The sequence below is a fragment of the Astatotilapia calliptera genome, chromosome 23, assembly GCF_964374335.1.
Source record: "Astatotilapia calliptera chromosome 23, fAstCal68.1, whole genome shotgun sequence".
NCBI lineage: Eukaryota > Metazoa > Chordata > Actinopteri > Cichliformes > Cichlidae > Astatotilapia > Astatotilapia calliptera.
In genome coordinates this window covers 16,285,158-16,310,794 of record NC_137443.1, presented here as the reverse complement: position 1 = coordinate 16,310,794, position 25,637 = coordinate 16,285,158, and the positions used below count along the sequence as shown (strand labels likewise).

Genomic DNA, 25,637 nt, shown 5'->3' with positions numbered 1-25,637 from the left:
GACTTTCAAATTTATTGTGAGAACTGCTCTTAATGAAAAGTAAAGAATGTCAACAGTTTCTCTGATTGTTGTGCAACAATCCTGACGCACAGTCTGCTCGATATCTAACAATTTTAGCAGTTGTTACTGTGGAAGGTTGCCTGACTGTGTGCCACATTCCCGTGATGTTCTGCCCTTTTTACTACAAGAATGCCACTCAGAACATCTTGTCAAGCTCATTACTTCACTGACTTGAATCTTTGTAAGTATTTCAAAGTCAAATTTCTTAAGTTTGAAACAGAATTAGAAGTTTGCTTTTCTTTGAGCTTGAGATTCTGCATCTAACTTGGTTCATTTTCCTGAAGTTATGCTTGGATGTTTCTCAAAAGCATACAAACGTTCTACTTAGCACACACAATTCAGTTTGGAGTTGTAAATTCACACTTAATATCAAATTAATATATTTTTGTGTGACAAATAAAAGAAAAGTAAATATCATATTTATTCATTTGGTTTTTTTAATCGTAGATCCTGGTAAGAATTTTAAAGGGAGAAATTACAGTATATTCAGTATCAACTGAGAGAGGATATTTAAAGGTAAAAAGATTTGAGATTAATTATATTAACAAAAAAAAGTTTCAGGAGTTTATCACCTTTACGTGACATACTTTGCACTTTGTGCTTATTCGCCGCCTAAAAATATGCTTTGTATATTTTTTGATGACTGCAGTGACATAAGAAATGCTGGTTTCTGCAGCAAATGAAAGGTCATGCTGGTAAAATGGATGGAGGTGGCACTCTACACTTCTACTCTATGCAGAAGCTTTGTACTTAAGGAGCTCCCAGTGTGTCTGTGGCGGTTTTGGGCCTTTCCAGGTCAGTTCCTGCCAACATCTTGGCATGTCAGCATCTCAGTAGGTGCTCTTTAAAGACATTTTTAGGCTTGGCTCAGAGTCCATTTAACACCACCATCACATCCCACAAGATTACACTGCCTCAGTGAATTGTACATCTGCTGCAGGGAAATGTATTATATTCAGTGTTAGCCAAGCTTTTGATGGACACAACCCTTTGCGACACAAATGATTAATAATAATACTTTGAACGCCTACATTAGCGTAATCCTAGCAAGCTCATTTTATATGTAAATTAAAGCTTTTCTTATGGGACAATATACAGTTCTTCGTGTATAGTCGATAAAAGTATCATCGCAGTGCCTCACAATTCTCTGTGAGTAACCAAATCGCTATATTTGAATGTCCATGTAACTGGAGCCTATGCTTAGGACCAGGGAACGACTTTCTGTGATTATGCAATGTGAGCAATTATGTCGGAAAATTTGCATTTAAACAATTTCAGGGATATTCATGCTAGTTAATGGATAAAAATTTCTGTATTTAGTGTACCTTTCCCTTCAGCTCTTTCCTAGCGTGGCACAGGAAAATCCCCAGTGTCTCTTTAAAATCAAATGGATGCAGATTTTTCAAAATTGCAGCCAATCAGTGATAGAAAATATTAAATGTGTCCTTTTTGACACTTTTCTCTCCCCCATCTTCTTAAAAATCACTGCCTAATTGGCAAAAGAAATGTCTCTGGAAGAAATACTTCGACAGCTTTTCACCATCTTTCTAAAGGTTTCACTTCTCTCCACTATTGTTGCTGAAGACTTTTTTTTTTTTCCATGATATTCGTTCTTCCCAAGGACAGAAATGTCTTTTTTGTGTACCCTGTAAATGTGTTTATATTCTACATTAGTTCAGCTCAATTATTGACGTATTGGCAGATGAACTAATGCTGCGAGGATTAGTAACAGCGGCGATCGATGCCAGTGTTATTCAGTCTTATCTTGCTGGCAGCAAGAGAGTGAGGTGTGGGTTTTGTGCTACAGCAGCTCACGGTCTTTTGAGAGGTACCCGTCACAGGTGGCTATATAAATATAAATAAAAATAATGTCGGCATTGTACTCATAAATGTGTTGAATTGGGGTGTTTGACCATAAGTGTATAGAATTACCGGATGAATTTGAGACTAGTTTTAACAAACGCTGATCCACATGTTCTGAAAGGACTTGTTGTCTTGTAGCTTAAACCTTTTTTTTTTTTAAATGAAAAATATACACAGTTCAAATTTACAAGACACTTTTATACGTCTTTAGATAGACCAGGATGTTTTTTTAAACAAAAGGAAGCTGTGAGACAACTTTGCTTATTTATTTTTTTAGTTTTCTAAAGATGCAACTTTGCTGTACAGCCCAGGATTCAAGCACACTCAGTTTGTAGGATGGTGCCATACAATGATAGTTTGTTAATTTTACTACTTTTGGTATGTCTTTATTACTTTTGCTGCACTCTCTGATGAAGAAATATACATCACACTAGTGGAAACTCGCATTGTTCCTTCAAGTCCTCGTCCAAAAAAGCGATGTATTTGACTTCGGTAGTATTTTACAATTGAAACCTCTCCATGGGGAGGTGCTGGTTTGAGTTTCTAAGCTTGATGCTGTTTGAACAGCTCTTTCCCAAACAAAAGGTTTGAGTTCAAACTCACTCTCAGCTATTTGCTTGTTTACTTCCGCCTTATCTTTATTTCTGTCTGAATGAATCTCACAGGGCGTGAACCCTTGAGTATAACTGAAATGCTGGAGTCATACTAATTTCAATATGCCATGGAAAAATTGAAAAACAAGGGGAAAATGTTGAAATGAATAAGCTAATTCACATGCAAAATGTGTACAATATAGTAGGAGTACAGTTCAGCAGTAGCAAATTGATAGCTATTTGTTTTTATAGAGTTACTTCTTATTAGCCATTAGTAGGACATGTAAATATTTTTCCCTTTGCATATTTTACAGTAAAAAATATGACAAAAATATCTGACATCCCCTAGCCTAAGTATTAAGATATGTTTTAAAACTATGGGAATATAAGAATAAATGTCAGGGTTGTTGGTGAGCAGCTATCCAGACACCGGAATCAGATCAATGACGTCCCTCCAGAGCAGAAGGCGTTCAGTGGAACCTTTATGTCTCCCCAAAGGATCTTCTGTCCTTGAAGAACAATGGAGAAACTGCGCAGATTGATTTTAGATTGCATTGATAGCACACAAGTCCATAAGCGCTTTCATGCACAAACCCACACTAATGTCAACTGAGCGTGCGTCACAGAAGTTGTGGTTCAATTTTGCCGTCGTTACTGAGGCCGAATTTTAAAAGGAAATAGATAAAATCATCCTGACACCTCTGTGAGGTGATGCTTCCTCTGTGATGCTGTTTTGGAAAGCCGCCTTTTCCTGCACGTCCTGTAGATGGAGATGTACACACAGAGACTCCTTTGGACACACACACACACACACACACACACACACACACACACACACACACACACACACACACACACACACAGTATGAAAGAAATGTGACCTAAAGCCAAATCCCAAACAGGGGGAGGCGTTAAGATTTAGAGGCTCAGTTCTGGAGCAGGGCACTGAGAGCCATTCCCTCTACTCTGCATCAATATGAGAGAGAGCTGGGCGGGCAAGGCCGACTGCACCAGAATAAAACACTGTCGTCAAGCACCGTCCATTTATGGCCCACCAAATGTGATTTTTCTCTTTATAGCTGAAATATTAATGTTTCTATCTTGGTATACTTAGAAAGAAAACAGCAGTTTCCAGGCCCTGAGCTGCCAGGATAGAAGGGCATGAAAAGAGGTAGAATGGAGAATTTAACAAGTAATGCATTGGCAAATAAAAGGGTGGATAAAGTATGACCTTCACTCAGTGACCACTGTAAAACATCAAAGCCAATGTAACAGACATAAACAAAATGTTTTTCAAACATTTTTTTTATTCAATTCTTTGCCGTGTTTATTAAAAAAGCATACAGAGCATTAGATGCTTACAATTGGCATTATTTGGTAAGTGGGCGAAACCAAAAGGGTAAACTGACTGAATTAATACTTAATGCAACAAACTGCTGCCACAACTCGGCGATTACTTCATCAGGCTATCGGTGAGGTCCTTTCACGATTGTTTTTAAAACGAAGTTGTTAAAATACCAAAACTGCACTCAATCTGTCATTGGTGCATGAATACTTTTAAGTGTTGCATGTGTACAATAAAATCACTCTATGGATGTATATGTATATTTCAGTGGCTGATGGGACTCGTCCATTTATGGTTTGTGGTTAAACTCTAACAGACCTCAAATCTGTGTATTTTCCACATTTACAGTCAGTTTATAGAAGTCTTTTGCAGCGTTTACCAGGATTTCCAGACATTCTCAGAACAAAATCAGCGCTGCAGTCTCTTTGATTGCTTCCCTTTGCAGGAGCATAATCCTAAATAAAGCCATCCATAATTTATTCCACATTAGAAATGGTGGCCGCAGGGAGATGTTTTTCCACTGCAAAACCACTTTCACTTTGCATCTGGGCTTTTTTAAGTCAAATTCATGAAAAGTCAATGTGAAACCTTGGCAGTAAACAACTTATGAAGTTGAGTGATGTTTTGAGGAGGCTTTAAATAACTGTTTGTTTTGGGGTCTGTTGAGAGGCAGAGTGGGGAGTATGTAAGTAAGCCCTTAAGGCATGTTGATTTGGATTGATTCTGGTGAGACAAAGGTCTATTTAAGTAACCTGATGGAGGCATTAATAGTGAATGTTTAGCTCGCTGTATTCCTTGCATGCTAGCAGCAGTGGTCAAAGATTTGTTTGGCCAGTTGTCTGTTAGATGAACTGAAATTTATTGTTACAACAATCCTGACTCCCAGGAAATGAAATCATCAAACACTTTTATTTGCCCAATAGTTTATGATCAGGTACATAAACGGTAACATTGCTGCCACCTTCTGCTAAACAGTCTGGAAGATGCACATACTGTAGGCAGGACGCCCTCACCATCCTGCTTATTTTGAAACCAAGCTTGACCAGAGTATGATAGGAGGGTACAAACGAATTGTTGTGCTGCTAGCTAGCTTGGCTGACAGGTTGTATCAATGTCACTGTGCTATAAAATGATGCCAATTTTGTCTGGTGAAAGAGAGCCTCTAACTCTTAGTCTAATTAAATACTGAAATGGCACCTACTTGTCATTCACCCTTCAAAGGGCGTAGCCTTAAGCTTTATTGCACTTAAATTTACTCTAGTTCAAAAGTCATGAAGGGCAAGATTAGTATTAAAGGCTTAAATTAGTTTTCTACAAAGCTGGAAACATATGTTTTCATGCTGAAGTGGAGCATTTCAACTTAGGGGTCTTTAATTTGGCTTAGATTGGTGCCACCCTCATTGACATTCTAAGAATTGCAGTTTTTGGTATTCCCAGAGCTTGCCTCTTAGTGCTACTATAGATAGCAGATGCTAGCATGCAACTCCGGTTAAGCCATGTTGCTCATCTCAATCTGATTCCCCACAACATATGAAAACTGTTTTGACCCCTTTCCTGGTTGCGTACTTTTGGACATATTATTCAACTTTTATCTCCCATTCATATCATAGCATGTCCCTCTCAGTTGCCAGGAAACGCAAAAACTACACATACAGTGTGTAAAGTCACACTTGCTTCACTCACATGGGATCTCTCACTTTGTAATGAAAACACATTCTCTCCTCTTTGTTCCTCCTCTCCACTCCTCTTCTCCTTTCTTTTTCATTCCTTCTCTCTTCCCTCCTTTATGTAATTTCATCCGAATCGATGTGCTGCTCCAGCAGCTCCTTCAGGCCTGACGTCTGACTGATTGCTCCACACAAAAACCTGCAGCTAAATAAAATAACAGGGCAGCCTAAATGAAGTTTATACACCTTGATAAGAGCTCTATTAAGTCATTGTGAAATAGGCTTGAATGTAGCTTTAGCCATTACATCAGCTAGACATAGCAATGCTACACACACACACACACACACACACACACACACACACACACACACACACACACACACACACACACACACACACACACACACACACACACACACACACACACACTTTTAAATGAATCTCATGCACTGAGCTGTGGAATTATGTTTGAAGGTAGATTATTCACGGAGAATCGACTACAATTTCACGGTTTTCTGGAAATAATTAGCGTGACATTTATTCAGGCTTTATAATTGGTTAAGATTCCAGACCCTCACCTCTAATAAAGTTGTCATTGAACCTTTAATGCTACTCGCTCCCATGACAGCAAGGGAATATTGCAGCCTGGTGCAAGGGGGTCAAATCACTTGGAAGAGGACAATGTAGTTAGGCCTGTGGTGCATTTGTGTTAGGGTGGACCATATTTTACTTAAGCAGTCACCCCACAGACTCACCCATTCTCTCTAATGTAACGTGCTCCACCTGTGGAACAATGAGGAAATTTCTCGAAATATTACCAATTATTTTGTTCTTACACAAACCTCACGATGGTTTGCGTAACCTGGGTGATCATCTCCTCGATGGGAGCTCTCCAGTGACTTGACCGCTGCTTCAAAGTCTTAGATATCCTGCACCTAAAAATGTTTAGCTTTCTTTTCTTTCATTACTTTTTTTTCCAAATTTTTATTTTTCCTTGGTTGAGGTGAACAAAACAGAACTTGGAAATCCTTCCTTGTTTTAAAGCTGTGCATTTGTGGATTGCTGAGAAAGCTGGAGTTTTGTTTCATTTCATGTGCGTGACTAGAAATTGGGGAAAATTTTGGATCAGACTATTATTTTGCCTTTACAAGAAAGTAGTGAGACCTGCTGTGATGTATGGTTTGGAGACTATTGTACTGACAGAAAGACAGGAGGTGGTGGAGTTGAAGAAGCTAAAGATTTTCAGTGGGATTGACCAGGAGGGACGGGATTAAAAATGAGTACATGGTTGAGTCGTTCAGAGACAAAGTTAGTTTGAAAGGCAGGGCCCAGATGCTTTGGACATGTACAAAGGGGTTTGTTGATGTATCGGACAAAAGATGTTGAAGATGGAGCTGCTAGACAGGAGGAAAAGAGGATTGGTGTGACAGAGGAGGATGTTAGGGATAGGGTGAGAGGAGGCAGAATTTAAGATAAGATAAGATAAGATAACCTTTATTAGTCCCACACGTGGGAAATTTGTTTTGTCACAGCAGGAGTGGACAGTGCAAAAGTTATGAGGCAAAAATTAGAATATAATAAGAATAAATACAGTACACAACTGTACAGAATAGAATAAAATAAAATACTATATACAGTAGAATAAAATAAAATAAATATACAATAAGATAAAAATAGAATACAAATACTATATACAACTGAGTAAAAATACAACGATGACAGAAAGGATTATTGCACTTAGTATTATTGCATATGTATGGATGTGTGTGCTTGATCAGTTAAAGTCTTTATTATGGAGTCTGACAGCAGTGGGGAGGAAAGACCTGCGAAATCTCTCCGTCCCACACCGTGGGTGCCGCAGTCTCCCACTGAAGGAGCTGCTCAGTGCTGTCACAGTCTGCTGCATGGGGTGGGAGATGTTGTCCATCAGGGATGACAGCTTAGCCGCCGTTCTCCTGTCACTCACCACCTCCACTGGGTCCAGAGGACATCCTAGAACAGAGCTGGCCCTTCGGATCACCCTGTTCAGTCTCTTCCTGTCCCCAGCAGAGATGCTGCCACCCCAGCAGACCACACCATAAAAGATAGCAGAAGCCACAACAGAGTCATAGAATTTCTTCAGGAGTGGGCCCTCCACTCCAAACGACCCGAGTATCCGCAGCAGGTACAGCCTGCTCTGCCCTTTCCTGTAGAGGGCGTCTGAGTTATGAGTCCAGTCCAGTCTATTGTTCAGATGAACACCAAGGTACCTGTAGCTGTCCACAGCCTCAATGTCCATACCTTGGATGTTCAGTGGTTGCAGTGGAGAATGCTTGTGCCTGCGGAAGTCTACCACCAGTTCCTTGGTTTTACTGGCGTTGATCTGGAGGTAGTTCAGCTAGCACCAGTCCACAAAGTCTTGAGTCAGTCCTCTGTACTCCTTGTCGTCCCCATCAGTGATGAGGCCGACTATTGCAGAGTCATCAGAGAACTTCTGCAGGAAGCACTGGGTGGAATTGTGGGAGAAGTCTGCAGTGTAGATGGTGAAGAGGAACGGAGCCAGAACCGTTCCCTGTGGGGCCCCCGTACTGCAGACGACCCTGTCCGACACACAGCCCTGAGTCCTCACATACTGTGGTCGGTCGGTGAGGTAGTCCAGGATCCAGGTAGTGAGGTGATGGTCCACTCCAGAGTTCACCAGCTTGTCCTTTAGAACCGAGGGAAGAATGGTGTTGAAGGCACTGGAGAAATCAAAGAACATGATTCTCACAGTGCTTCCAGCGGTCTCCAGGTGAGCGAGGGAACGATGTAGGAGGTGAATGACGGCATCATCCGCTCCAATGCCAGGCTGGTAGGCAAACTGAAGTGGGTCCAGTGATGAGCTTATTAGGCGCCGAAGCTGAGCCAGGACCAACCGCTCCAGGGTCTTCATCAGGTGGGATGTCAGAGCCACCGGCCTGTAGCTGTTGAGGTCCTTGGGGCGTGAAGTCTTTGGCACTGGTACAACACAGGAGGTTTTCCAGAGCTGTGGGACTCTTCCCAACCTCAGGCTCAGGTTGAATGGAACTTATGGTCAGGTTTATTTGAACCGCATTTATTTTTCATAATCTTATGCTACTTTCATGGACACAGTCAGGTGCCATGTCACTAAGGAGGGGGAGATTTTTTTAATTTTTTAATTCTTAGGACTAACATTAGATCAAACAACTACGAAATAACCTAAAAGCATCAGCTGAAATATGTGTCTAGGACTTTGAAGTCATTAAAACCAGTTCTGTGTCCTCCTCTCTCTTTCCCATTTTTTTCTAGTCTTTCTCCACATTTTGCTTTTCAGCCCATCCCTTTTTTTTCCTCACCTCTAATTAACTTGCTGCTATTATTATTTTTTTTTTCATTTGTTTTTAACACTACCGGTCTCCTTCACCCCAATTTCCTCTTCCTTGTTCTTTTGAAAAAAAGTGCATAGTGTTTTTGTGCACTAAAACACCAGTTGCTCTTGCACTCATGTTTTGGCAACATACAGATCACACTTACTCATCTTACGAAATGTTAAGCTGATTTCTGATATGACTATTGTTGTTCACGTCAGGTGAGCTTCCAGCGTGGGTTTTGTCTCCTGTTTCTCAGCCTGAGATGGAAAATGTCAACAAATGTTGTCAAATCCTGTTTGATGCTGCAGAAATGAAAATTAGACATCACAAATACTCGCCTGACATGAAATTGCAGAAAGTTTTTCAGTTCTTGAATTTCTTTCATTGAAACCTTCCATCTTTTACTCCAAACGGTAAACAAGAAACCCATTTTTCAAACGACATTCATGGAATGATTGACTTTTCCGGGAAAATAATCAAACGATATCCTCAAAGCAATTTCATCTGTGTTTAAAAACCAAGTGGCTCAGGCCAAATAAAAACCTCACTGAGCATATGGTACATCATAATATAGAAAAAGAATTTCAGGGCATGAGGCGACTGTAAAAGTTTATGGTTTGATGATAAAGTTAATGTATTTTGCATTCTTGAAAAAATAACCAAAGGTCAGTAAGAGAATTTAGATACTGCGTACAGTAACTACAGCTGTTCTCTGTGGAGTCGATATTTGCATACTGCAAATATTGTGTACTTCAAAAAGCCAAAGGCCAAAACTGGAGTGTTGCTGAAAGCATCACACAGCACAATGTAACCTAAAAATCAAAGTCAACAAGTGAGTCATGTTGGCACAACATCTTTGAGGAGGGATGAAAGATCAAGTCAAAGCCTACCCTCCAGCTTGATTCAGCACAAAGTGTGCTCTGTACACTTTCTTTATGAGCACTCTGTTATGTTGGCGGTTACGGTCAGCGCTGGAAAAACTGAACCAGCTCATTTCTTTCAAATGTGGACAGTTCTCAATTCAACTCTTTATTTCTGGGTTACAGTTTTTTCACGATTGCAAAGACTCATTTCTTGAAACCTTCCACCCTCTTCTCTAAACTGTAAACATCAAGTTCAATTTTCAAACTACATTCACAAAACTCAAAGTGTTCCCAAACAATCAAACCAGCACAACAAAACAGCTTCATCTGTGGTCAGAATCACACATTTTCAGAATTCACAGCCTGTAATCACAGCACCGATACTGAGCATTCATTACACACTACTTCAAAACATAGAACAATATAAACGCAAAAGAATCTGCTGAGATTTGTGTTTTAGTCTTTATCCTGTGTCCCTCAGGCCACATGTGGGGGAAGAAATGTATAAAACATATGCATTCACTGTATGTATTACATGGCTCATACGACATGTCTGTGGTGTGATTATAAACATGATAAGTTATGCTTTTTTATCATGTAGCATAATTCTAAAATCTTAATATAATAAAAGAAATCTCTGTCTGTTGTCCAACTTGAAATATCAATGCTTTTCATATTTTCTTATCTATACACTTTTTACATTTTACACTTGGTCTACATTTAATAGGCCATTATTAAGAAGAATAAAACTGTTCAAAACCAGCAAAGGAAGAGGTGACTGACTTCTGATGAGTTGGGATGACTATGAGGAAGGCTGTGCAAATGCTCTAAACCAGGGGTGTCCAACTCCAGGCCTCAAGGCTGGTGTCCTGCAGGTTTTAGATGTGTCCTTGATCCAACACAGTTGATTTAAATGGCTAAATTACCTCCTCAACATATCTTGAAGTGGCCTGAGGCCTGGTATTGAACTAATCATTTGATTCTGGTGTGCTGGCCCAGGGTGATATCTAAAACCTGCAGGACACCGGCCCTCAAGGCCTGGAGTTGGACACCCCTGTCTAAACTATTCTGAGATGCTTACAGGTATAGTCTGGATATTTTGAAAAAACAAGTTCCAGTGCTTTAACACTACTGATAATGTAGTGGTGATCTGTCGCGATTATAACTATTTCAAATGCTGTCCCATAACTGCAAGAAAACTAGCAAGAGGCTTATTGTTCAGGCCAGAAAATGACTTCATCAGAACCACAGACCTCCAGCTTGCTAAACTTGGTTTGGAAAAAAGACATTAGTCTACACGGGCTGTGTGAAAGTAGAAAAATGACTATTTACTACTTGTGTCACTTCAAGTCATCCATTGCTGTTGTAATTTTGTGATATCCTTTTAGAAATTTCCTTCTGCTGCAGTCACACTGCCCTCAGTCGTGTTTCATGCGTCCCTTTTGTGGCCAGGCTGGACATTGCAATTTTGATGTTACTAAAATTGTTCAATTTGTCCACTAAGACCTCCAATTATACTGCAGATTTTTTTTTCTTTTCCTGTCTCTCTCAGTCTGTGCTGCTCTGCTGTTTTCCAAGAAAAACTCATTCAGGAAACGTACGCTTGGAGTATTTTGTTGGATGGCGAGTTACAAGCTGAATATGTGTTGCCAGCACAGTCTCGGTTCCTGACACAGTTCTTCTTGTTCGTGGCTCCATGCAATTTTTGTGGTCTTCTTAAAGTGCCTTGGTCATTACTGGTACACCTCAGTTCATAATTTGGCATATTACTAGTAGATCAACCCCAGATGTTTCCAACCTACTAATTTGGGCTGTGTGGTAAATTTGCCCTAAAGTATTTTTGCAATTTAGAAACAGTTGATAGCATCTGAAATATTAGATGGGAAGTATGACTAACACACACAAAAAAATGTCATAATTTGCACAGCTTTGCTTGTCTGATTGCTGATGAAATGTTGGTGCTCTTCATATGTTTGTGTTTTTTTTCCCTTTGCACATGTTGTGGTGTCAGCATGAGAAACTAACAGCAATGCTGAAAGTTTGTTAGATAGCAGAGTTGTTTCACTCGATGTCAATATAAACTTCCAACCTGCTATCTCTCCAGGGTTCGCAAGTTTAAGAGATTAAAAAGTGCTTTGGTACCTACAGCGGGGCAGGTGCACCATAACAAGTCACCCAAAGTGCTTATACATAACTTGTTTTAGAAGTAAGAAATGAATGTTGTTGTTTTTTTTTATGTAACTGTCCTGTCTCGGTTGTGTTACGGTGGAAGAATTAATTATCTTCCTGCACAAAGAAAAACTTGATGTTTCTCTTCTTTTATTTAGAACTAGGGAAAAATATACTGCCTGAGATGTAACAGAAGGCCTGTGTGTGTGAACTCGTCTGTGTGTCTCTCAGGTGGCTGTGACATTTGCAGTGGGGTCAGAGGTCGGCCTTCAGAGCAGCAGTGACTTCAGTCAGATGGGAAAACCTTTCCTAATGGGCACAGTGGCTCTGGGTAAGCTTCAGCTTTGTGCAATAAAGCTCACAGTCTTCCTTTTTTTTGTCTTCTTCTTTTTATCATTGTGTCTTTGTGGCCCTTTTCCAGTCTGTTGTACTGCAAAGGATGTTGAAGCTAATGACGGTCTGACTTTCCATTCCAGCTGCTACCAAAATTGGAATTTCATTACATGAACAGATCTCCTAAGAAATGAGAAAACAAGTTATTTAAATGGGCTTCAAGTGTAACCAAAGCATACCTTTGAACTCCTGGCAGAACCCCATCTTGTGGTTTCTCCCACAGTTTGCATGATCCTCAGACTGTATTATGAATACTTGGAGTAGATGTATCTTTAAGACTTGTTCCTCTAATGCTATTTCCAAGGAAAATATAAAGAAATCAGAGCCAGCTCGAAACTTTTGCCCAGTACTGCACCTGATGTGTGCAAAGCTACTGTTTGCACAGGCTGACTATTTGAATTCTGACTGATCATTTGACTTCACTGCTGTTTCACCACTTACTCTTGTCTCTCTTTACTGCAAAGATACACTGAAGAATGAGACTTTACAGACATAGCAACATAAATAATAGTGAGCCAAGTCATATGTGCAACAGGGAATTGCTCATTTCAGTATAGCTGGGAAGACCTTACTTGATTCAGTTTTCCAGAAAATTGTGAAAGTGCAAATATCTCTTTCAATAGAGGAAATACAAAAGAAAAGCCTCTGGTCTTTTCAGATATAACAGTTGGCAGGGACGCCAAATCTACAGTTGCACCAAGTAGATCTTGTCAGCTCAATGTTATTCCCAGAATTTGGGAACAGAACCATAAAAATCACGAACCTTATCTATTTGGTCAATTTATTGTTCAAGGTCATCTTACAAACTAGGATTGTTATAATACTAGAAAACTATGAGGTGGGCCAGGATGAGCAGTTTTCAATAGTTTCAGTGGAAAAGTCCAGTTTTAAAGCACGAAAGCAGCTCATCAAATAAGGGACAAAACCAGGAACATTTTTCGAGTTGTTCACCCTGATCTTTGTTCCCCGGAGTCGGACTGACGGGCATTTACTGTAGCGTCTTGAGTGATTTGCAGAACATTCAGAAGAATCAACGGGAACTGTGGTGTGTGCAGAGTGCCATCATGTGCTGACTCAGAGTGCTTTTAGTTTTGTTTTTTTTAACCCACACCAACACAGTCTGCTTGTCAGCTGCCGTATTCACCAGATTTGCCTCGCTGTGACTTTGTCCCAAGTGAAAATTTAGCTGGAGGATCGCCAATTTAACACGCTGGAGGAGACGCACGCAGGCATACTCGCATATCCTGCACATCCGAACAGAAGGGAAATATTCAGAATAGACACAACCAAAACAAAAACTGTTTCTCTATCACTTGTTCTTGTTTTTGTTTTGTTTTTTTTTTCATTTTTTGTAATCTCTCTTTTCTACAGTCAAATGATACAAACAATAAAAGTGCTGGAAAAGTCAAACTTTCATCTTTACATCAAAGATTTTCTTTTTAAACATGCGATTAAGAACATAAGAAGCACTGCTTCTGAAGTCCAGCCCTCTGATTGTTCGTTGTTTAAACTTGGGAACAAACATCTAGCGTCGACAGAGAATATCTTTAATTCCCTTTAGAATACAAATCTATTAAACTGTTTATAAATCTTCTTTAAAAATCTAGTGCACCAGCTAGTAATGGATCTGTGACGTCATGGTAGTCTGTGCTGATTTTTGCTCTTTGTGACCTCCATATGTCCAGTCTGCTCTTTTTCACTCTTTTCAACTTTTTCTTTTCATCCGTCTGTCTTCACTTTGTAACATTAAACCACAGACTGTACAGATGGATGATCCATCGCCATCTTCTCCTACTGTTCGAAGTGAGGAAGAAATAGAAATGAACACTGCAATATTGGCTGTCATTTGAAACCAAAGTCTGTTAAGGAATTACTGGGAGATGGAGCCCAGACATCAAAGTCCTGCCTGCTGCCCGGCACAGATGTGTGTTGAACTTTGTGTAGTGCATCCATCAAATTCTGGACTACTACTACCTACTAGTTGTCCAGCCACCCAACGATATGTCTGCATAGACAGATTTTTGCCACTTCTCCACATCCCAGCTTGTTGTTAGAAGAGGAAGCCTGTGCCCATTTAGGGCGCATATTGGCAACACTTCTGGGAAGGCGTAATTTCATCCATCTTTATATACAGTGTTAAATATTCACAAAGCAATGACAAACTTTGAAGTACTTCAGCAATTTACATTTACACTACATTTTATGTTAAGCTTCTCCTTTCACAAAAACACATTTTCAGAGGATGAGTCAGTGTCTTCGGTTTCGCTGCACAGCCTTAAATATCAGACTAAAGTAAACAGAAGGTGGAATATCCCAAAATGCATTCTAACAAAAGTTAGAGCAAGCTCAGTCAGAACAACTGTTAAGACTCACTTAACAGATGGAGGTAGCTGGATGGAGAGTCGTGTGTGTGTGTGTGTGTGTGTGTCAGTGAGTGTGTGCGTTTGGGTACCAGCGAGTACTCTGACTTCCTGAAGTAACTGCAACACATCAGCTGTGGCAGGCTAAGGGGTGATTGCTCTGTTTCATTAGCATCTCTGTGACAGCTCTGACTGTACTTCCTACCCGCTTCCATTACTTCAGAGAGCCATTTGAACATGCAAACTGCCAGCTATGACAGCTGCTTTGCAGTTTGTCACTGCTAGTTGTGTGGAACAGTATACAGAACAACTTTAAATCATTTTCCCAAGATTAAAAATGGATTACTTTTTCTTCTGAAATCCGGTCAGGATTTTAAAAGCTTCTCAAACAACATTCAGACTATGCTGAAACTCTAAAACTACTCCCCCAAAACCAAGACTAATGCGGTGCAGCTCAGCAGGGTGGGACCTATTTCTCTGCTACCTTTGGAGACTGATTTCTCTAAATGGAATTTTAAAGGGAGAAAGTGCCATGATATTGAGGAACTGAACTGCAAACAAGCAAGGAAACTTTTGCAGCTTGGTGACAGCGCTTGATTTGGCTAATATAGAAACAAAATACCATAATTGCAAAGACAAATCTTCAGATCTTCAGAAATTAAGTTTTCCAAAAAATGGACCCAACATATCTGCTGCTTCTCATGATGAAATATTTAGTGAGCATAAGCCAATCACATGGTAGCTTTGGGAGCTGCTCTAGCTATCTGACATGGCCACGCCCCTTATAATGCAAACTAAGCCTTAATAAATGCTGTACAGCTGTCGTTAAATGTGAAGTTGAACCAAATATAGAACATAGTTTCTTTTACTGTAAAAGGTGCATTTTAAAATGGGAATCTAGAGGACCGGACTCACTTTTGGAACCAGAGGCCTCTCAATGAACTACAGCTTTTGACACTTTCAGCTTTATATTTTCTGCTTAATTTTTGAGTTGCTTGAATTTAAACTAAAGTTTCTGACAAAAAAATGTTTAAAATGCTAATAAAAGAAGGTGGGATTCATGATACCAGTATTTCCATAATTTAGTTTTGCTTCCTTACTAAGTTAATACTGTTGGGATGTTTTTATTTCAAGCAGTGATAGCTGGAAACCTATTTGGGTATTTTCTGTGCCTCCCTTCTCATATTGAATATCAACATTTTTGTGCTGAGGAACAGTAAAAAAGCCCACAGATTACAGACGGAGGTATCATATGAATGACGCGCTGCTCTGTTTTTGGTCTTGACAGGTGGGATTGTAAACGTGATGCCTCTGCTTTTCTCACAGATCTCACACAACAGAACACAGGTAAATCTAATCTTAGGACTGCACCTGGCACTACCCGCTGATCTGTGGACTCAGTGTACTGAATTCAGAAATGGCTTGGGAAGCACTGTGTTCGTATTCTTCAACATGAGTTGGTCGTAGAAAGAGAGAGCGAGAGACGGGCATCACTGTGAGAAATAAACTAGAATTTCGGAGAAGAATTAGGACTGAAAGGCTCTTACACAGGTGGTCAACCATATTATTATTCTACTGATGGCTCCTGGTATTAAGCTCCAGCACTGAAGCAGAAAGGTTTGACAACAAAGTGTTCCTTAGATTAACTAGATAATTGGAACATCTCAACTCCTTAATTAACGCTGATGCAAACAGTTCATGTAGAAATATTAAGTTATTGTGAGACCTTACTCATCAAGCCTATTTTGCCTCAGATAGAAGTGTTTGGAGTCGACCCACTGTCATAATCGGGACAAAAATTGCTCCATTATTTTATTCCTTTTAAAATCATTTCACAACACTAAGCTGTTTTACTCTGATTTTATGTTAATATATGACTTTGCATGCATCTAGATATTGGATGCACAGTAAGCTGGCCCCAGTACGGTCCAGACATATGCTTTGCAGCCCTGAAATTTTGAGATGTTACCTTTATGATGGTGCATTTGGAAATGCAGGTGTCTGGCACGCTCAGGTTGGACATTAAACAGCTTTGCCGGGCTTCCTACTACAAGGGTCATGTGCCAAATGGCATATAAGAAAAAAACAGTTAAACTCAATCGCTTAAATCAAATGTCGTATTTCCAGTATCTCCTATTGAGTGTTACGAGAGGAAGGAAAACTGCCTCCAGCCGGTCTCTCTGCTGTTTAAAAGGCATGCACTGCAGATTGTGGTGTATGCAGAATAACAGTCGGCTGAGAGTTTTGCCCACTTCCATACAGAATGACGGGAAACTAGACCCCAGGTCTCAAAATAAAGAATTCTTGATAGGTATTGTTTGTGGAAGGAAAAATTCAGGTTTCTTTTTCTGTATCTCACCATTTCTGATAGGCCACTAACCCTACCTGCAGGATGGGTCAGTCTTTATTGGTCAGGTCAGAAGTAATGCTGTTAGGTCATGGCTCTTTCCCAGCCACACAGTCTAGTCTTTTATTGACCAAGCTCCTGTCTCAGACTATCATCTGGACACATGCAAAAGCATTTATTAATATAAATAAATAAGAGTAAAAGGGCTTAGTGATTAACAAAAAATAACATGAGAAATTCTATTCATTTACTACACGTCTAGAAAACCAGGTACAGAAGATGCAGATTGATTGCTTTTTCCATTCTTCATAAGTGGAGATATGCCATATAACTTTGTTGCCATTCCAAAATCCTCCAATTGAAAATATACATAAAGACAGAATAGAAACACACTTGCTACTCTGAAATGAAAAAAGTATCCTGATGTAAATATCTTCATATCACAGGGTTCCTGACTACAGGCCTGCATTTTGCTGCCGTAATGTTTCAAAGCCATTGTCAGAATAACATGGAATCGTTCATATAAACAAGCACCTGCATGACTACAGAGGCTAGCATCTAAGTTGGAGTCATATAAAAATATATATACAAATATATAACTAACAATATTTTTGTTTTATAAAAGATCATATTGAAAGAGAAAATTAAAAAATATAAAGGTATATAAAAAATTTTGAAGCATTTATATTGTGTTTCAACCTAAAATAACTACATTTTTAGAAATGCATGTATGGAAAAAAAAAATGTCATTTACTAAAATAGTTACAGTTATGCCAGAGGTGTGTATCAGCTTTTTTAAGCATGTTATTTATAAAAGCTGCCCCTTCTTAATTCATGGGTGGCAATTACATGGTTACATGCAGTTGTTATTACATGATATTTACAGTTACAGTTAAATACCTTTTAAATCAGGCCAAAAAAAGGTTTTAAAAATGAAAACTGAAGTGAGGTTTTATAACAATAGGTCAATTTAAATCCAAACGAGAAGTTCTTAACCATGAGGACAGTACTAGGTAATTAAATTTTTATTTCTTGTGATACAGTAAAACTGCCATGTCACATCCACGGCCCATATACAAAGAGTCAGACCCACAAAGATGCTCTCTCTCTGCCACTGATCAGTTTGCCTAAGCATCATTTAGATGAAGTGCACGACTGGAATAGTAGCAACTAAGTTTGCTTTTGAGGAACTCTGTATTATCACCTGTGCAGTTATGTGATTACGTAGTGCAATTGTTCCACAATGTTCTCCTGTTACGCTGCTTGAGCCGGATGTTGGTTATCGTGTTCTCTTGTCTTCATCTTTAGATCCTGTGGTTTCGGAGAGCAGTGATTGGAGGTCTGACAACCTGCACTGTGCTCAACATCCTCTGGTGAGCACTTTACTCGTTATTTGATCTTTGATTCTTTATTCCTTTCCAGATATTGGTTGGCACAGTCATATCATGGTTAGAACTGTGGTCTGAAAAAGGAAGTTTTTCAGGTGCTGTGGTTTCAATTCTGACATGTATGCCAGGTTAATTGAGGATTCTAAGTTGACTGTATGTAGGCCTCTCTCTTAGCTCTGTGATGGACTGGCATCCAGTCCAGGCTCCAGGGTTCCTTGACTTGAGCACAATGTCAGTTGGGATATGGTCCAGCCATACTGCAACCTTGGAAGAATAAGAGATTAACAAAGAAGCATGGATAGACTTTCCAGTCTGTTAAGAGTTATAAGCTATAGCTCTATTTATATTTAATTATCCTTTAGCTCCTTCCCTTTCTTTTGCAGTCTATGTGGAAATAAATTGCTTTTTCAGTACTTACTAAAATGTAAGGCAAGCAATTGGCACTTTTGCTGCTTCTTAACCATTAACTATAGAAATTATCTTCCCCCAGAAGACCATCTGGTGTATTATCACCCAGAGAGCACAACAGGGTGCTGGACTATTTCTGTGAACAATGACCACAACCTGCCCACAACCTACTCTCAACCTGGTTGAGGGTCAGGTACTATTGAGGAAGGAAACTGTGCAGGATCTTTTAGGCACAATCATCATTAAGCTTAAAGTCTTTGTCGTTTATTATAATTTTGCTAGTAGTTATAGCAAATAAGCTTTTACTGGGTAATTCCGCATAGGTAAGGAATAAGTGGCTGCAAGGCTGTCTTCCTAAGAAAGAATGAAATAGTTCAGAAAGAATGATTTAAGCCATATGTCAAATGTCAACTGTTAAAGCTGTATACGATCCAGTATGATTGACATAGGGTATTATGGCCAGATGGTCACATATGACCACTTCAGGGTCACATACGCTGGCTCTGAAGGTGGGATCCTCTGAGACCTTCAGCAGACGTTTGAAGAGAGCAAAGAGTAAAAGCAGCAGCAGCAAGGACGGTGGCCCAGAGTTTAAGAAGGCCATCTGGCAAAATAACCATCCACAAAGGACTCGAAATGCACCAGAGAGCACAGACCCTTCACTGTCTATTGAACCCCCACTTTGCAGCTGAAGAGTCAGTTGCATTTAGGAAGAATGTTTAGTGTGCCCTTTCCTTCTCGCGACAGAGAAACAAGCCTCAACAGGATGGAGTTTGGAGTCACACTGCACCTGGTGTATATTTAAACTGGTATTTAACTTCCCTCTACTCAGTAAATAAGTCTGTAAACATAGTGAGTAATGTAGGCAGCCACTGCGTGGTTAATTTTGTTCTTCACCCAGCACAACAGAAATATATTCTCCCAGAGTATTACCTGAGGAAATCTGGTCGTATCTCACAGTGTGTGTCATCCCGTCCATTTGTGAAAAAAGTCAACTTTTTATTAAGGGGAAAAAATGGAGAAATTTAAAGGAGCACTCTGCCAATTTCATTTTATCTGCTTGCCTTATGGGCAGTCTAGGATATAACTAAGCACTGCTGTAAAGGTCAGGATACTCCATCTCTCCCTATTGTTTTTTTAAATCTGCCTCTCAGGCTCATTTCTGTCTTCTTTTCTTCTATGTTTCAGTGCTTGATCGTATCTCCTTTAACGGCACATTTTCATGTGTGCTGGCACTACAGCTTAAAACAAAGTGAGGCGGGTATGCACGGCGCAAAATCAATCAAATCTGGAAATTCCGATCTGGAAATAATTGGGTTTGGCAAGGCGAACACATGTGAAACTTAAGCAAATACAATGTATCACTGCTGTATGAGATGCTCTCTGCACACCCATGACAAATTTCACTGAGCTACAACCCACAATTGGTTGTATCTGACCTTTGGTGTACTTTACTGATCGGCTTCTGGCAAAACAACTTGCAGCAGCTCCACACAATAAGTCTCTCTCCTCTGGGATGCTTCTCTAAGATTTATGAGCTTCAGGCAGAATTTTTTTTCTTTTCTTTTTTTTTTATTCTTGTTGTTTTGTGTTCAAGCTATACACCAGAATCTGAAAGCAGTGTTGCGTGGCAAAATAATGCTCCATAATAACAGGTTTTTCACAGAGGGGCTCCATTTATTGAATCATGATAACATTTCAGAGTTATTTCAAACAGGTTTGCTTTTCCTTCCACATATATAGATCCCTTTGGTCAACACACGTGCGCTGCAAAAAACCTAAACTCAGCTTATACCTTTAGTTTTATAAATGCACTTTTACAGACCTATAGCACCTCAGCTAAGTGTTATACTTCACATGGGTACAACAGGCTTTTACATTATTTTCCGGTCGCTGCAGGTTACAGAACGCATTGTTGAACAGACAAACAAGCATTTTCATGCAGCACTGAGGTTATTTCCTCCACCGTGTTGACTTAGTATGACTCGCAGTAGACCCGAGTGAGAGGAAATGCACGGTAAGAGAGTTTGCTAATGCTGATTGTTTGCAGCACTGCAAATCTTCATGCCAAGAGGCTATGTTTTAAGCGTGTGATCCCAGTTTAGTGCAGCCATTACTGGAGGTCACCACCCAACAATGTTTCTTTTGCCTACAGTCCTCTTACTGATGGGAAATAAGTCACACTGAGATTACTTTATGCAGTCTGAGGGCCTTTCTCACAGAGGTAAAGTAAATTTATTTGGTCCTTTTGCGAGAGTTCAGCTTCAGTTTGTCATAGAAAATTGTGTTCTCGAGCAGTACTATAAAACAGCTCTGACACATCAGGGCATCGACACAGCGATACAGTGCACGGTGTTATCAGGCATGGGGACATTTGCAGTGTGTCCATCAGGCTGTGGTATCAGGATTGCTCTGGTCAGCCCACGTATGCTCAATCCGATCCGGGCAATGCGGAGGCGAGGCCAAATTTGGGGCTCGGTCTGATCGAGCTGTAATCCTGAGACATTTTTGTAGTGTAACTGGGTGCGTTGTCCTGCCAAAAGATGCCACTGCAGTCCGACTGTGCCTTTGCCGAGGGATGACACTTGGTATCTTACTGTATCAGTGACATTAATCAACACACACATATATATATTGCATCTCAAACATTAGGAATATTGTGAAAGGAGGGGTTTTTTTGCATTTTATTTAATATATTTTTTACACAAAAACTAACACATACGAGCCATTTTAGTTGTAACTTCCTAGGACCTGACATCACAGTTTGGGTTGTCTAGACCAGCGGTCTCCAACCTGTTTTGCGCCACGGACCGGTTTATGCCCGACAATATTTTTCATGGACCGGCCTTTAATGTGTCACGGATAAATACAACAAAATAAAACTAGTACCGGTACCGAAAAAAATAAGATTTATTCATAACACACGTGAAAAGGCCCAGGAAAACAGAGTTAACGATAAAAACGATAACAAAATAACGCTGAAAACCAAACATTTCACACCTGAGCCTCAACTCTCGCGGCCCGGTACCAAACGACTCATGGACCGGTATACCGGTCCGAGGCCCAGGGGTTGGGGACCGCTGGTCTAGACCAAAATACTAAATTTAGCTCTACAAGGGCCTGATATGCACTTACAAGGATGTTATACTGCCACTGTTCTAATGAAATTAAAAGAAATGTCCTCATATGTCATTTTTCTCAAAAACAAAAATCAGGTCAAAAATGAAAATCTGGTAAGTCTTTGTTTTTACATTCATCAGGTCCCAATCAGTTAAGTTAGGTTGCTATTTACAGTATAGGTACTATGTATCTGTCTAGTTTTGTACATGCAACTACACTCATGGGAAAGACTGCAGGCATAGTTATTCAGATAATGAGCATCGACACCCTCCGTGAGAAGGGTAAGCAGCGGAGGGTCATTGCTGAAAAGCCTGACTGTTTGCAAAGCGCTGCGTCGAGGTGCATTAATGGAAAGTTAAGAGGAAGGTAAAAAGATGCAAAAGCTCTCGAGGTTCCAGGATGACTGGAACTTGGAGAGAATTCTCATTTAAGTGAATGCAGTAATTTGTGTCCTTGCTTATGGTGCCACGGGGTGGCTGTAGTCAGGAGGTAGGGCAGGTCATCTGCTAATCGTAACGTTGGTGGTTCAGTCCCTGGATGCTCCAATCTGCATACTAAATGTCCATGGATAAGATACTAAACCCAACTTGCTCTCCGGATGCATCCATGAAAGTGTGAATGTTAAGCACAAAAATATGTATGAACAAGCCATATAAACTGCTTTGAATGCTCCAGGGGAGTAAAAAACCACTATATAAGAATCAGTCCATTTGCCCTTTAGTTTTAGAAAACGTATTGGACAAATGAACAGTTTCCATTTAGAGACAATGGAACAAACTGCAGTCATTTTACTTTGAAACAGATGAAATGCTACAGCAAAGATAGCGTTTTTCAGTTTAAATGATTTGTCTCCTTTCAGGTGTGTAGCTAACTCTTTTTTGCAGTTTCTCCCACACTGAAATGAGATCTGGATAAATCATTGCCTCAAACTGATGTGGGACTTAGAAAAACAAATTAACTGAACGCGTCCTTTAAAAAGAGTTATTGCTTTCTTTAAATCCCATATGTCACTATGCTGCTGAAGGTTTAAACATTTCCCAGTATTTGAAAGCTCAGCTGGAGCTGAACTCAAAAGTTAATGTAATGCCCATGAATTGACCTTATTTGTTTCTTAAAAGCTTAAAGTCTACTTCTCTTGGTTACTATAAGTTGTGTGGTGGTAAAACGCTCTTTTACTGCACGAATGCAAATCTGCTCTCTCCCCTTTGCTCTCTTTCACCACTCTCACTTATCACACTACTTCTTTTGGGGGTCCTGTTCCTGCTTGACGTCCTGGTAAGCAATTTCCTCTGCCTCCATTTTTCAGACCATAATTTTGATTGATAATTATCGTTGGGGACATAATTCTGTTGAGCCACCCTGCAGAGTGAAAGACTAGTAGAATAAAATAGAAATGGTGTGTTGTTGGGTGCATTCGAGCGTAGCCACAACAAATGAATGGATAAATCTCTCAGAGCTGCACTCGGCACTGCCGATTCAAAGAGACCAACAGTCAGTGCCGCAGAGAGAGGAGAAAACTTGCTTGTTCGTGACTGGCTTTCTCTCTCTCTCTGCAGCTGAACTTTACGGCCTTTGGTTTCAAACAAAGAACTTGTGATTTGTCTTCTGTTTCACAGCCTGCCGTTTGGTTTTAAAAATCTTCAAAGACCACTCATATCCTGAAGGATTATCAGGCTCATTTCCACCAAACTTTAAAAACCTTGACAATCCAAGTGGAAATCCACATCAGAGGCTTGATTCGGCCTTTTGGCCGGCCATGTTTATCACTAATAATAGCACATTTAGTGGGCACACCAATGCCTTGTGAGATTAAGAGTCTTAATGTGTCTGGCATCACCATTTGTGTAGTTTTTATGACTGGAAATAGCTTTATTTTATTCAGCATGATACCAAGATTAATGAAGTGTATCAGTTTGTTTATATCATAATTGAGATATTAGTGTAGTTTGAATTATTGCAGAAATATAATGATTATTTCAGAGAAATTTCACCAGTTCTCAAATATATGTTAAAGAACATATGGTTCCAAATAATATGCTGAGTCATGACTAAAGTGCACTGAGGCATTTTCAGGTGTGCTGTGACATTTTCTGACAACCATATGTTATTATCACAATACATGACTGCACAAAAACTCATTTATTTACTAACTGCATCAGTTCTCTTAACCTGAGTGTGTCATCTTTGGGGAGTCCTTGGCTAATGCTAACATTATACCAAGAGAGTTAAAGAGATTCTTGGTAATCGAATATTCCCTCTGAGACAAACTACTTCAGAAGAGTGCTGCATCTGAACAGACAGACAGTATTTCTGTTTAGGCAGTGTGAAAATACCTGACCAGCTGATGGAGGTCATCTAGAGCCTCATCCCATGATGTCACTCGTGCAAAAAGTGTCATGCTAGGTCCAGATGTTGCAAATGGGCTTTTAAATGTGCCGTCATCTAACAATTAAATCCAAAGAATGATAGCATGCCAGATGGCATAGAGGCTATTTTTGGCTATAATGAATACAAATAGGACTTGGGCACCAAAGTTTAATAACCAGTGCTATAGCATATTGACATATTATAATATTAACAATTCTTCCTTATTAGATCTTGTGATTTATGTCTAGAGCTGATGCACAAGTCTTTGCAGTGGGTCAGTGCAGAGTCGGATAATATTTTTCAGACTTGTGGCGCATGTGCTGACAATGGGAAACCCAAAATTCAACTGTTACTCGATCATACTACAGCTGTCCCCACCAGATATCACTTTGAAGCTGATGTTTGGTTGCTAGCTACCAGGCTCTGGTTGCCAGGGTAACCATCTAATGTATTTACTGGGGGTCCATCATATGCCGATCACTGATATACTGCCCTTTCAATGCTAGTCTTATCAATCGCTCACCTTAGGGTCACTTCTTGGACCCACGTGACTCTGAATGACTTTCTATGTGCTGCCATTGATCGCTTCCAGTGTGGACACAGATTAATACTCTCAGAACTGTATGGTGTTTTATGGATCAGGTTTTCATGCACTCAGTTCCAGGTTTAAAAGCAGAGATGCTAGAACAGCTTGTTTCAAACAGTGGATAGACTGAGGGGTTGCCTTGTATGAGATTTTTTTTTTTTTTTTTTTAAAGATTACTTTGAACTGTAAATCATATTAAGCTACTCTAGTAGACAAAGATTAACGAAAATATGGAGCTATAAATGAGCAAATAACTTGTGGTCCCTTTTATTCACAAAGCTTTTGGATCGACTCATTCTTTGTGAAACGGCTGCATTTTCAGACTGACAGCTCATTAAAAGGTTCCTAGCTGAGACGGTTGCCTTGGGCTGTGGTTGAAATTAGAGTAACATGACAGTATAAACGTTGTCATGTGTGGCACAGTCACACAGTGACTTGTTAGCACAGATGTAACATCTTACGCCCTAATTTGCAGTACGTAATTTGCAAACTTTACAGATTCAAAAGGTTGGTACAGCAATCATATATTTGATAATTCAAATGAAATAATAATTTATGTAGGCAATTCTATTTAGTTTCTGTAAAATCACATATCCTAATTAGAACAAAGGGAAATGCTGTGTGCATTTAACTGTAAAAGTTTAAAAGGTGATTTGATGAATTGCAATAGAATCCTCATGTTTACATTTTTCTTCCTGTGCAAAAACAACTGTTGGTAACTTGGTTTAAAATTCAGATTTTTGTCAACAAGGATAAT

At 39.7% G+C, this 25,637-nt stretch overlaps 1 protein-coding gene across 2 annotated transcripts in view; it reads left to right on the top strand.

Moving 5' to 3' along the window:
- Positions 1-25,637, top strand: part of LOC113016298 (uncharacterized) — an 82,416-nt gene that overhangs the window by 33,932 nt on the left and 22,847 nt on the right. For both annotated transcript variants that reach the window (XM_026159037.2, XM_026159036.2), the window contains 3 exons: positions 12,143-12,242; positions 15,953-16,011; positions 18,320-18,384. In XM_026159037.2, the coding sequence (XP_026014822.1) occupies positions 12,143-12,242; positions 15,953-16,011; positions 18,320-18,384 (224 nt within the window). The remainder of the gene's footprint in view (positions 1-12,142; positions 12,243-15,952; positions 16,012-18,319; positions 18,385-25,637) is intronic.